The sequence below is a fragment of the Parasteatoda tepidariorum genome, chromosome 8 (genome assembly GCF_043381705.1).
Source record: "Parasteatoda tepidariorum isolate YZ-2023 chromosome 8, CAS_Ptep_4.0, whole genome shotgun sequence".
Classification (NCBI taxonomy): domain Eukaryota; kingdom Metazoa; phylum Arthropoda; class Arachnida; order Araneae; family Theridiidae; genus Parasteatoda; species Parasteatoda tepidariorum.
The window spans coordinates 50,396,336-50,411,532 of NC_092211.1; the positions used below are offsets into that span (position 1 = coordinate 50,396,336).

Sequence of the window (15,197 nt, forward strand, 5' to 3'; positions counted from 1 at the left end):
ATTAAAAATTTAGGAAAGAAAGTCTTGTTTAGTAACAAAATTCTTTTTTTCACGCTGAAAAATAAAATATTGATTTTCAGAATTAAAATATTAAAAAAGACTTATATTTTTGACAAAACCGTAAATTGTGCTCACATACGAGTTATTTTGGCAGCTATCTTGAAAAACAATCAAAAATTTAAAAAAAATTCTTGTGTGGAAACAAATTAAACGGTCGCTCCTGCTAGAAAATAATATAAGATTGGATCGTACATGTGAAATGTTTACAAAGTATATATGTGCCAGACTTTCAGATGTGACGAAACTTTTATATCGAAAAATTGTACAATTTTGATAAAAAAAAAATCCTAAATAAAATGTTTAATGTTTACACTTTTGGTTTATTTGTCGAAGAATTTTCCTCCTCATCTGAAGAAGCACTGCCCCTCATACGCTATAAATCATTGACTTTGACTATATTGTTTGAAAATTTTTAGATTCTGGGGTTGGCAATATGATATCATGTGCCAAAATACAATTTTAATAAGTTCGGAAAATTAAACAACTTTTAATTCAAAATCGTGATAGTAGGATTTTATCTGTTTATTATCAGGTTAGTTTTAGATTTGAATTATTTAAAAACTCAAATTCAACAAATAAGCTAATAGAAATGAGTATGAAAACGTTAGCCACTTAATTTCATTATTCCTCACCGATTCTTATCGAATGTTCAGTTCTATTTGAACCGTGGCTCTTTAGTCTTAAATAAAAAAAGAGAATCAAAACTTCTTAAATCCAGATGTGTCCCTGTCTTTATTCGTAATTAGTGGTATGCAATTTCAATACCATATGCGAACTATTAGCAAATAAGACACACCATCCAACGCCCTTCCTGCTCATGAATGAAAAATATTCAATTGATTTACATAACAAGCGATATCTGTACCTCTTTCATTTTCGAAGAACTTGGAACGAACTCCACCCGATTTTATCATACAATGCGGTCCGTGAAGAAACCAGTATAGAAACCAGAAAAAAAGAACTACACTGGAACAAAGATGTGGTTCATTCTTGCTGAACGCCCATGCCTTATGGCTTAAAGAAATCGCATATAAGAAAGAAAAGAAACTTTTGCTTCGAAAAAGGTTTAACACGCGCTTGTTAAAGGATTAAATATATTGAGGGTTTTATTGGCAATTGTTGTGGTTGTTCTTATGAGACTATTGTTAGTTAGAGTGCTAATTGATTGACTATTTGTTTCTATTTACTTTGTAATATAAAAACTGGAACAATAGCGAGAACGTTTATTTGTTTGAACTTTAAAACTCCTTATTTGCTCTTGTTTTCTTGATTTACTTGTTTTCTCTTCTTTTCTTTTTTCGAAAAAATGCTTTCGGTGATTTTATTGTAATTTTAATAGAATTAAGAGGTTTTAGAGTTATATATTATCTTCCCCTTTTCTTACGTTAACCTATCATAATATCAATTCCTTACTTGACATTTTGCAATACTTTTTGTGCCATTTTATTCCTTAAAATATATCTCATAAAATTCAGTTACCAAATTTTCATTTTTTAGGTTCTAGGTATTTTTTTTTCAAATTTGTCAAATCTTCTATAGAAGGTACTATAGAAGCTGCTAAAATTTTTGAACACCGAATTAAAAATTCAAATTTCGTAAATGAGTTTTGTAAAATGCATTTTAATAAATGAAGTGAAACAAAGAGCATTCCATCACATTAACTAGCAATTTCCTAAGCACAGTCCAAAACATTTAAGTTAGACTTTTAAATTTAATCAAATATTAGGCTCAATGTAGCTCTTTTTTTTGCCCTTGCACTAAAAACTTATAACTAACCAGCACAAATAAAGGATTAGTATTCATATAATTCTTCAATAGGGTCTACACGATAAACAGGAACGGTAGAATCTGGAAAGCAGGACACTTTTATGTGTACTTGCGAAATTCTATTCTTTTAGCGCTATTAAAATTAAACTAAATCTTACTTTCAGACGATATTCTGAAAGGTTATCTGATAGTTAAAAGTAAGGCCATTTTTTACTAAGCATGTTTCATTATTAATCAATTGCTTAACGTTCATAAAATTCAAGAAATAATTAACACACTCACCATATACTATGAGCTCTACAGTATGGTTGGCAACACCAGCAGCATTGGTAACATAACAAGTATAGTTTCCACTTCTGGAACTATCTACTGATTTTAAGTAGAGCAAAGAATATTCCTCAAATGTCTGTATCCTCGATAGAGGTTGATCACCTAAAGGTTGACCATCTTTTAACCACTTGAATGTGAAAGATCCTGTGCCAGCGGTCACCGCACATGTGATAGTAACACTTTGTCCTTTAATGACATCGCTTGGAAATGAAAATGGTTGAATGAATGGCACACCTAAAAAAATGGTTTACTAATGAAAGAAACTGTAATAAAAAATATGCATAAATATTTTATTATATTGTTATTATTATTAGATTGAATTGAATTTATGTAACATTAGAATAAGAACTATTAATGTAGTTTTGCAAGTTGTAGTTTTGTAGTTGATTACTGCCTAATTTCTAATGTTTATTTACAATTACAAATAAACATTAGAAATTATATCTACAGGAGGGAGGGCATTACCATTGATTTCTTTTCGATTGAGCTCATTGCCATATGTAACGTATACCTGGCTGAGCTTCTTATCATGGCATCTAATATGCATTGCATTGGTTAAGCGAGCACAATTCCCCACCAACAAAATATTTACAGATTCGCTGTCTTCGTTATTCAGTCGGGAGATCTAGCTCCTAAATTACAAATAATTGGAGAAATAAAATATTTCTGAAGCATAAACTTTTGTAAAAAAAAAAGAAAAAAAAAGGGGATCAAGGCTCATATTGGGTTAGAATGAAACGAGGAGGCTGAAAAGACAGCATAAGCATCAATTAAACTCAGACGGGTAGGCATAAGAATTCAAAGTGATAAATCTCAGGTCAAATCTGTCGTAAAGCAAGTCACTATGAACCTTAATCAAAGTGATTAGAGGGCAAGCGACAGGTTCAGATATACAAATCCTGCAAGGATTCAAAACTAGGAAAACTTCTGACTAACTTTCATTTAAATAAATTTCTTACAGGACAAGAAGAGTTCGGGAGTTTCCAACCGAAATTTTTTAACAAACCACAGCATGTAATATTGTCCGGTAATGCAAGATATGATGACACTACTACCCCAGATACCGGGCACACCGAGGCTCATACTTTAAGAATTTGGAAGCCAACCATCAATGGTTTGTAAAATGTTCTTAAGTTTGTTACTTATTTCAATTTTCCACATTATTCAATGTTTTAAAATTAAAAATTAAAGCTAATGACCTAAAATTGCTGTAGAATATTACAGTACAGGTGAAAAAACTGACAGTTTAACTCACTTTATGTTAGATTTACGCAATGATTATGGGGTCCCACAAAATTTTCGTAAATATTATGGGGTCCCCATATTAAAAAGTTCACAAACTTTGCTTTAGAGAAACCGTAAGAAATCATCATCCTATTATTGGATCCAATGTGTAATTAATTTTGGTAATATGTGCTCATTTAAATAAAATAAAAAGTTACATACTAAAAAGCAAAAAAGTTCGATGTACTTTTATATACATATCTTATACTAATTCAAAAAGATACTTATTCAATTAGGGGAACCAAAGAATTGCAATACTAATACTGACTCTTACTTAATTTTGGAAACATAATTGGTATTATGGAAATTGGGGCAGTTTTAATAAAAAAATTCACTACTGATTTTCATAGTTCCAAGCAATATTTTTTCCAGTGGCAGCAAAGAAAGTGCATTAATATTTTAATGAATTAGTATTAAAAAAACTATTTGGAACCATTACTTATTAATATTTTAAACAGCATGCTAAAGATCAGATGGAGATTTCTATTGTTTATAAGAAATCTATTAATCTCATAAGAATTTTATTTGTTTTTAAAATTTCAGCTTCAGTTTGCTACCACTGATAATGTATTTTGTACAAAACTGAAATGTTGGAGGGTATGTTATAGAAAAGACTGACAATTTTCCACTCTTTTTGTGAAATTTATTTTAGTGGTAGCTATGTTTATGTTTTAATGTAGGATCCTCTTTTAAATATGATTTAAAGTTGATTTCCAACACTATGATTTAAAGTCGGTTTTGTAAATATGATTTAAAGTTGGTTTTGGATGATTCAAAAGTTCATATGAAATTCCTCTTTGCTTCAGCTCTTGAAGTGAATTTTAAAATGTTGGCAAAATTACAAAAAAGTTCTGAAAGCTTCCGTTTTTAATTGTCTACCACTCAATATTTTGCAAAAAGCTTAGTATTTTACAGTACTGGTAATAAGTACCAAAGATAATAATATAGATACAAAGTTTTATCTTGATGCATTTGAATATTAAAATACCATTAATACTGATCAGTTTTAATACAGATACTGTGGAAATAGGTTACTTACGGGTCCTCGATGATGATAAAAATTACTTGGTAGTACTAAATTTGAATTATTATGAGTTGACAGCAAGCAATTGTATGATATCAAGCGATATTGATTACAATTAATCTTTATTCTGATGGAATGAATTGCAAAAAAATATGATTTGCTTAATTTAATGACGTAAAGCCACTGGAAGGGGAACAAATAATAAATAAATAATTGGAATTATTTTAGCTTTATTAAATGTGACGGTATATGACTTTTAGTTTTATGTGTGATTTCATAATGTTATTCATCAGTAATGATTTATTGATTATTTTCTTTTTTTTTAATTCCCACCGACTATATTTCGGAATGATGAGCAACGTTGCGTCAATGATTATCTATATCGAACTGATGTTATTAAATCTCGATCCATGTTGACAATTATTTGCAATTTAACTCAGAAACTTTTTTGGCACAATAACATGCACAAAATAACAATACAAATAGTTTTAAGAAAATTACTAGCAAGCATTTGATTAAATTATTATAGTAACTTTGGCCTGTGACATATTATTTCAACCTATTCTAAGTAATTAGACGAAAAGAGATCTTATATTATTAAAATATAAAGTTCCGACACAAATTTCGTTGCAATTAAATGTGCCTAGTCTCTTTGAGTGACCTAAACTAGGGGGTGCATTCAATGCCTCAATGGAGACAAAGCGATTACCTAATTGGACATACTAACTGAAAGCGAGTACTACGACACGCACAAATATACTAATTGCACATTATGAAACAATTTGCTTTGTTAGGAGTCATGTGAAACTTTGATCTTGCAGTTCCATAACTAGAAAATCAATGGATAGACAATGGACCTCATTAAATAGTCATAAGACGTAAAATTCTCATTACCTCACCAAGTTATTTCCCATTGCAGCATTATCGTTCGGATATCTTTTTATCAACAATTATGATTTTAGATTATAGTTAAGAAAAACAAAAGTGCCATAGTGGATATTAAAATTTCAATGAATCGCTGATTCACACAGTTTCTGGCTAAAATAGAATTTTTTATACGCATTAATATTTATTAAAACAATTTCAACACAAACACTATGTTCATTGTTAAAATAATTATAATCATCAAAATTTTAATTAATTGGATAAAAATTATTAAATATTATCACAAATTATTAATATTTCTGCTCGGGTAATTAAACACCTAACTCTAACGAACCTCCAGCAGTAATACTCTAAGTTTTTCCAAGCACTTAGTCCTTATTTAAACTCTTTTGAAGGCAGTAGTACAAACGTCAAGTATTTCTATTTCCGAGCAGGTGAAGCTGCTGACTTCTGATCTGGTACCCCAATATTCTATACTTTGTACCGCCAGGTTTTCAGTCCTGGCATATTTATCGTGTACTTTTTTTCTTTATTTTTTTTCCTTCTTTGTGTTGAGATACAGAATTAAAATTAAAACAGTGTGATGTTTTCTTTTCTTTCTTTCCTTTTTATGCTTTCTTGAAAAATAAAATGATCTTTTTTTAACTCGCAGATTTATTCAGAAAACAAATATGCGCTGAAATGTTCGGTAGGGAGTCAGGTATAATCTAGATTAGACTTACATAAATTAAGAAAGCCATCTAAAGCAACTGTTATAATGACTGAATACCTTACATTAAATTAAAACTTCATAGTTCATTTAATCATTAACTTATCCTTTTACTTAATGACGGATGGTAAAAATTATGCAAATTTATATTTGTAAGTCAGTTTTAACGTACAAAAGAAAAAAAAACATAATCCTACGTTAGAAAAGCTCCAAATAGCAAGAAAGTATGAATATAAATAATATATTGATAAAAGGATAGTTTTTTCAAAGGGCAAGTACAAATAAGGAAATCATTTGCATCGGAATAAAACCCGAAGTTTTCTTTTCTTATAAGTAAAACAAAATATGCCATGGCACAGGAAGGTGTTATTAGTTTTCCAGCCAATAATGGAAGAATTTCAATATGCAAATATCTTTGGCTTAATTACAAAACTAAGCATCAGGTAAATGAATATTCATAACTAGTTCTTCTCTGTGCATGTGTGTCTTGAAAATTAAGTGGCAAATATGAAAAATAGAAAAATAAGAATTAGTGTATGTTTCAAATTGATACAATTTTCTGAAACCTTATCTTTCTTTTAATAGGACAACCAAATAGAAAGTGAATATGTTCATTAGTGACTAACTAATTCACAGATTTTAATACATTTGTTAAAAGCAAGGTTAACATAGCCGCCTTTATGATTATTATGCTAAAAAGAGTAGGAAGAACTCATGAGTGTCTATTATATAACTTAAAAATAACTTCAATGCGTTTGATCTTTAGAGCAAGCGAGTTGTCTCGTGGCTGCAGGAATGTTTATTTTCTTGTTAGTTATGGCTCACGAAAGATACGATAAAATTTGCATAGGTTCCCCTCCCCTAAAACTACTTTTTTAAATTTCTAATCAAAACTTAAAAATCTTGAACATGCGTAAAAACAAGTGTAAAAGGATGGATTGAATGCAGAGTTGGATACAAGAGTCAGGTCAGAATCATATACACCAGTGGTTTTCAATTATGTTTGTTATGGAATACTAAATGATCTAGCTTCTTTTGGCGGAACCCCCAGCATTATTTAAAAAAATTCATTAGCAGCTGCAAAAATACTAACAAAAAAGAACTTAATTACTTTGATCATGACCGTCAGGCTAACCGTGGAAGATTTTCGTAGTTTTTCTCTCCAAATAACGCAAACGCAGGTTAGTTCCATCAAAAAGTCCTCCACGAAGGCAAATTTCTCTCCAATACTTAATCCAGAAGTTCCCTTGTCTTTCAAATTGGGTTCAAAATTACAGGACCGTAGATTTGAACATTAGTAGTAGTAAGCCCAAACAGATTGGGTCGGCTGTTCAACGACGGTTATAAAATAAAAGAAAATGTGTAAAATGACGAATTCCGCACTAGGCTAAAAATGACCACAGTGCTGACGTAAAATATCCTCTGTGGTTGACGGATCGTGAGTTAGAGTCCTCTTGCCATCAGGCTAACCGTTGGAGATTTTCTTTGTCTTCTGGATTGGATTCAAAACAACAAGGCTACGGAATAGAACATTAGTAGTCATAAACTCAAAATTGGGTGGGGTTTTCTTTGACGGTTATAATATAAAATAAAATGTGTAGAATGAAAAATTTAATATCATGTATTTTTGTGTATGCATATGCTGAAAATGAATAAAATAAGCTTACTGTTATACTGTTATAAACGATGTGAGTAGGTCTGTGAAAAAAGTAATTTTTTATTCTTGAATTTAGTTGCTTTATTTTGAATTGAAAAGCTTGATGAGAAATACTTATAAAATTAAGAAATATTTTCATAATTTATGCAACATATTGTTTTTGAAATTTTTTTTAAAAAAATGTTGCTACTTTTAACATTCGCATTTTACATTAAGAAGTTCATATAAACAAGTGAAATATTAAATAAATTATGGATTATTGATTGAATATAAATCTTATTAATGCTGGTCCTAAGAATATATCATAACCATCGCATCCTTCTGCCGAACCCTAGGGTTTTGCGAAACCACTGGGAACCTAGGGCATCGCACACTTTTTGGGAGCTGCTGATCTACACTGTACCATACTTCAACGAAAATGTATATTCTATGTAAAGGATAAGGTTTTAATCTTAAAGGATAAGGTTTTAATCTTTTTAATCTTTGAAAATAAGTTTTGCAGAAATTAAAATTAAAAATTAATGAAAATTTAATATCTTGAAAAATAGGAAAGGAAGTTTGAAAAGTTATTATCATAGAGTATCGTAGAGCCCCTGTTTAGCTATGAAAGACACTCTGAGGTCAAACATTTGTGAAATATTGAGACGAAATACAACTACTGATCATGTAAAATCTCTATATATCCTGTTTGAAAATATCTTTGTAAAGCAAAATTAAAATTCTTTTTTTCTGTTTTGCCCAATATGAAAAATGTTAAGATTTATAGGTTTTGAATTAAAGTTTTGTTACATAAATGAGGTTCCTAAAATTTTTCCAAGTTTTAATTTTCTATTTTTATTTTATGCAATTCAGGAGAGAATTTTTGTCCATTATTCCGTAAATATTCACGGAGTGATGGACAAAAATTCTCAAACATTAAAGGAGTGTTGGACAAAAATTTAATTAATATATATTAAAGATTATTCAAAAAAGTTTTTTTTTGTAAGTTTTAGATTTGTACTACTCTTTAAAAATTAACTTCTTAGTCAAAAACTTTTTTTAATGAAAAATATTTTTTTTACTTAATATTATTTCAAAAGCATTTAAATAAAATTTATTCTAAAGGCATCAACTTTGTAAAAATATATATCACGATATATAACTAATTGATTGGCAAATTCAATTTTTGCTCTCTGGTAGGTTGTTGCGCCAAAAGGCAATAAACTATTTTCTTATGAACTTGTATCACTTTTAAAACAAATTCTTGAAAGATATTTTTTAAGCAAATCGCATTATCTATTTTTTATTTCCTTATAAATTCGCCAGATTATTCGCTAATTTAATTTTTTTAAGAAACAAATTCGCCATTTATTTTTTTTTCCAATTAACACAAAAACACAATATTTTTCCCCTTGAAAAATTTGCATTTAACTTTAGACTGTAATGTTATTGTACGACTAGTAACTTTTTAAATTTTGTATGCGTGTGCGTGTTTTTTTCTTAAAGTGAACTTAAAAAAAAATTATAAAACTTTCATTTTTAGCATTATGATTCAAAAAAAAAATATCTTAGTGTAAGTATACAATTACTATGTACTTTAAAACAAAATAAAATATTGAATCACATTTGAGTTTCTTTAAAAAAAAGAGATAAAATGTGAAATTTAAACAAAGATTTTTCCACACTTGAAAAGCGAAATAAAAGAAAAATTATAATAAACTATCAGAACCTCAAACATTTTACTTTTAAGATTGCAAATAAATCAAAAGATCAGTCTACTAACTTCGTCATGTTTCAAAACTGTTGTCATTTTGATATGCTTTTCAGTTTTCTTCTACTTTTATCGTTTTCCAAACGAGATAAAGTGAAATCGACTTTTGAGCAAATACAAAACTCTTAAAGATGTGCTCTAAGAACAATTGTAATCACTGAAGTTTAAACGATAACAATTGACACTTTCAAAGAACTTTTCGAACAAGATGTGAAATAACGCATTTGTTCTTTTTAAAATATTGATCCTCAATTTAATAATTTCGTTCTTTCGGTTGCGACGCAGGCACAGAGAAATCAATTGAATTCAATAAAATTAGAAATGGTATATAAACATTAATAATATTTGAAGGGCTTAGAGCAGTATTGTGCAAGGCCATACTTTTTTAATGAAAAAATCATACATCAAACTGAGCTTTTAGTATTATTTACAGATATGTACATCTTTTTAGAAGTTTTCTCTAGATAACAGTACAATACATAGAATTATCTTATTACGAACATGGAAACCATGTTTTTTTTTCGAATTTTTTTATTTTTTATGATGTTATGTCTACAATTTTAAGGCCGTGGCTTATTCTAAATATTTTTATTTCATTTGACTATTTCATTTTATTAAGCTTTGATTATTTAAAAACCGTTATATGAATGAAGTTTTGTAAGTTTCCTAATAGTGCAAAAATGTTTTTAATTTAAAACAAAAATAAAAAATATTATTTTATGTAACAATCAAGAACAGTTTCTTATGCACACACATTTTCTTTTAGATTTAAAAACTTTTTTTATTTTTCGTCGCTTAAGCTATAATTAATACTAACAAATAATATGTTTATTTACTAACAAGAAATTATGTTTAGAATTGTTTTAATCCATGTTGACCTAACGTGACATACACATCACGCGAATTCTTTTCTGAATTGTTTACACATAAAGCAAATGTTTTTTATTCTTTTCAAATAGCAATTAGTAGCTAACAGAATAAAATATTCATTTAGTTAAAAGAAGAAAAAAAAATTTTTTTTCTTCATAGGAGCTTCTTTTGCGGCAAGGAGTTTAAAAAATTCAGGAATAAATGGTAGAAAATTGGAAAATAAGAATCAAAATAAAAACTAGTTAAAGGGGAAAAAAAACCATTTTTTAAAGGAGCTTTTTTTGCGGCAAGTAGTTTAAAAAGTTCAGGCATAAATAGGAGAAAATTGGAAAATAAGAATCAAAATAAACACTAGTTAAAAGGGAAAAAAAAACATTTTTTATAGGAGCTTTTTTGCGGCAAGGAGTTTAAAAAATTCAGGCATAAATGGCAGAAAATTGGAAAATAAGAATCAAAATAAACACTCAATGCATGTGAAAAATTTTCAGACTTGATCTTTAATGAGGCTATTACAATGCACTACTATTATGTATGTTGTGTGTTACTAATATAATGAGTCATTTAATTGCTAATAGTTTTAATACTCATTTTCGTGATATTTAAGTTTAACAAATAATCACAAGCTGTAAACTTAATGGTTTAATTGTTAAATAGTAATTGTTAAAAAAATGCTTCGATCATCATATTGTGTATAAATAAAATATTATTTTCATTAATAATATTTTTATAATCATTGAAAACAAAGGAATTTTTATAGTATTTATATATAAAAATAATAAATTAATTATTTTTTTACATTTAAATTTAAAGAGCTAAAAAGTTATAAATTAAAAAAAAAGCAAGACAATAAAATTATCACATTTAATATGTTAATTAATACTATGTTATGTTAATTAGTACTAATAAATATTTCTTTAATAACGTTTCAGGCATGTAATTACCCAAAATATTTGATAATTGAAGTAACACTTTATTTGAAAAAATTATTTAAAATATCACCTTAATTTAATTTTTTTTATCATTAAAGTTCATTACTTACTTTAATGGAGATAAAAATATAATCAGCGCTAAACTAAGTCATTTAATTAAGATGAAATTTTTTTATAAACTTAAATTTAATTTAAAATAATATTTAATTTCATTTAGCATAAAAATATCGAAGAAGAATTTTAAAAGCTGCTAAATGATTTGAAATTATTAGACATAAAATGACATAAAGCATAGGAATGAAATTTTTAATTAAGAAATAAAAATTTAAACTACTTACCTAAAGATTCAGAATTTACCACAAATTTAAACATGAATAATATAAATACAAATGCTGTAATCCAAAGAGTTTTCAAAGTTTGTTGGAACATTTTTCTTAAATTATTTTCGAAAACCGCATAAGAAACAAACAAGTCAAATAATATTTTGCTTCATTAAAAGTTCCATCGGTTTCCAAGGCAATGTTACGTCGTCCAAAATAAAATAAACAGATAAATCGCTTGCATCTTTTTTTTTCTTTCGCACGAGCTGGGTGTTAAATAAATTCATATGACAGTTTCTCAAGCAAGCGACTAAAACGGAGTTTTTCAAATTATTGTTTGTAAAAAATGAATGTAAGTAGCAGACGAAAATAGTGTTTCCGGTCAGTTTCTGCGCCATCTATCAGCGAATGTATGAACTTTGCTTGGATCAAAGTTATCTTATTCTTCAATTGAGTTTTGAGCGATGGTATTTCGTTGGTTTGTGAAAAGGGTGAAGAGATCATGATTCATTTTTGGAAGAGTTGGTAAATTGAGGCTGATTTGCTACTTCCGCAACCGATCATTTCTGTTTCCAATCATTTAAAGAAAAAAAATAAGTTCCTGCTAGCAACAACGGAGGAAGAAGCAGCTTTTACGTGATATTTTATCATTCAATTTGAAAATTTAAATTTTGATTATTTATATTTAAGTCAATATATTTAATAGCATATATCTTAATTCAGTTAAACAAAAATTAATTCTTCACTTTTTATCATTTTTTTAAAATAATAATTAATAAATACAGGATTTTTAAAACCAGGAAATGATCTTTCCTCCTCTTGTTTGTTTCATACTTCTTATATTCATTACTATACTTTGGGGGGGGGGGTATAGCAATGAATATAAGAATATTAGAATATATTTATAGAATATATAGAAATATGAATATAAGAATATATTTATAGAATATATAGAATTATGAATATAAGAATATATTTATAGAATATATAGAATTATGAATATAAGAATATAGTAATGAATATAAGATATTGGTTTGATACTATTTTATATTACTATACTTTATATTCATTTTACTTGAGGACAGTCGTATTTTTGTAAAATTACTTTTAAATTTTTTAATGTCACAAGTTTTTCTTTCGTATTTTCTTTTTTACTTATAGTGGCGCAGTACAGCTGCATTTTAATGTTGGACTCTACATTCAATTTTGTGTTCACCATTAGATTTTAAACTTATAACTCGAAAACACAATTAAATATTTGGTTACATGTAAACAAAATATAATTTCATTTTTGGTTACAGTTTATGGGGAACCAATGAACTCAAGACCCAGATAAAGAGTCACAATAAGATGATGTAACAAAAACAAATTCAACTACAATGCAAATTACCAACTGGTAATCCAAGGCTAAAAGCAGGAAAGTATGAAACAACATTGTTTGGCAAAGGCACACATTGGGCTGTAGCTCCATAAAAGAAGAAAACTTGTTCACATTAAAAGAATAGAAGCACAATTTCTAAGGATACATATTAAACATATTTGAGTACAATATGCTCCATTTCACTTCTCAGCCTTGCATCTTTATTAGATATATAGTATGCTGTCAAGTCTTGAAATTTTTAACTTTTATTAGTCAACATTTTAAATGTTTTAGTCAGGTTATAAGGAAAACAAGGAACTGTGGCATCGATAATGAGGAATCAGCATCAGGGGGTTTCATTAATCATCAAAACATTCCAGTAATGTGGGCTAATTCTTCAACTTGTTTTGTTTGTTTCAACCTCTTTTTCCCATTTTTCTGCGTCAAGCATAGTTTGTAATACCATTTCATTTTATAACCTTGCATAAGCATCAATATTAATTTTTAAAATAAGGTTTTCATTTGGTATATACTAACTGGTTACATAATGGTATAAATAAACTTTGGAGAGATATTAATTTGATAGTCGATGAAGAATGCAGCGATAAACATATTCTCAAACCATTGCTACTGAAAAGAGATTATTAACTTTTCGCAGAGCTTGTGCTGTTCGAATATTTTGATTCAATCGTAAATTACAATAATGATATAGTTATTGAAATTAAGAATAAAATCAAAATGACCACCAGCTTCTATCATGGGTTGAAAAACCAGTTTAAATCGAAATGTCTATGCAGTGAAGCAAAAATACAGCTGTACAAGACATTAATCAGATCAATAGTTTTGTATATCAAATAAAGATAAACTGATGATCTCTGATGGAAATATTTAGGAAGAATTTTTGGTGTAGCAAAGAAAAATAGATTTTAGGGAATAAGAATGGAATAAGATACGATAGAATAAGATATGATAATATAAGATAAGATAATATAAGATATGATAATATAAGATACGATAAGAATAGAATAAGATATGATATACTAATAATTGACCATATACGTAAGTAACGAGATGAAAACCTGGTGAAAAGAAATATTATTTAAAAAATCAATGTGAAATAGAAGGAGTAATAGTCCACTTACAAGGTGGCTGGACGGACGTATAGCATTGATAATTGGTTAACCTTTTCCTTACGGCTGGTACAGCATGTGGAGCACCTGTGGTATTAGAACACGGTACACCGTATGCAAAGGGTTAAGGAACATTGGTGTTGATGTTACTGTAAAAACTCTATTAGCTAGATAAATTCTAGGTTTTGCTAATCATTGTCTTGGTAAATATCCTAAATTTTAAAATATTAAAGCATACTTCGAGCATTTGCCAAGCCACTTTGATGAAAACTGGTTTTTACTGGTAAAACAAAACCTAGGATTTACCAGACTTCGGGTTTTTACCGTAACAACTGTAAAATTCGAAGTCTGGTAAATTCTATGTATTACTGGCAAATTTACCAAAGTAGCTTGGTAACTCCCAGGATTTATAGCAAGGGCTTAGTAAAATGCCGAAATGGAATAATATTAATTATAGCATACTTCCGACTTTTATCACACTAGTTTGGTATAACCTAGGATTTACTGGTAAAACCTAAGATTTACAAGACTTCGAGTTTTTGCAGAAACATTGATATGCCGTAAAAGGGGTGGTCTATTAGGTCAAGCTAGTGGTAAGTGACAGATACTGTCATAGATGGAAGAAGAATTTGTGGTCATGAAATTGGTGAAAGAAGAAAAGGGGTCCCAGGTGTTCTTATCTTTTCAGTTTATTATTGGTCGGTTCTTAAACTATTGTACTTAACTTCAAAATAAATAAGTAAACAAATGAAATTTTAAAAAAAGAACAACAGCATTTTCTGCTTATTAATATTAGCATTAATTTTCTTTTTTTTAAAATTTGTTTATACTATTCGAATTTCACTGCGTTGGTAATAAGTGAAATATATGGTGATATACGGTTGGTAATATATGGTGGTTATATAATCTTTTAAATAATTTCATTATTATTATTATTAAAAGGCTTACAATAATCACTTTACTATCCACATTCACAGTTATCTACAATATCAAACTAAGCACTCAACTTCGAAAAAAAGCTGCTATGATTGCAAATAAGTAGGGGATATAAAAAATCAAAATTATCAAGAAACAATGGATTAAATTTATTCGGACATTTTTGACTCTAAAAAATATGTTAAG

The 15,197-nt window shown here is 28.3% G+C and overlaps 1 protein-coding gene across 1 annotated transcript in view; it reads right to left on the reverse strand.

Moving 5' to 3' along the window:
- LOC107444454 (cell adhesion molecule Dscam1) overlaps window positions 1–11,976 on the reverse strand; it is a 54,843-nt gene extending 42,867 nt beyond the window's left edge. Inside the window, exons 1-2 of the mRNA XM_043046326.2 lie at window positions 11,604–11,976; window positions 2,110–2,391 (exon numbers count right to left, since the gene is read on the reverse strand). Of these exons, the coding sequence (XP_042902260.1) occupies window positions 2,110–2,391; window positions 11,604–11,694 (373 nt within the window). The 5' untranslated portion in view covers window positions 11,695–11,976. The remainder of the gene's footprint in view (window positions 1–2,109; window positions 2,392–11,603) is intronic.
- Between the last annotated feature and the right edge of the window lie 3,221 nt (window positions 11,977–15,197).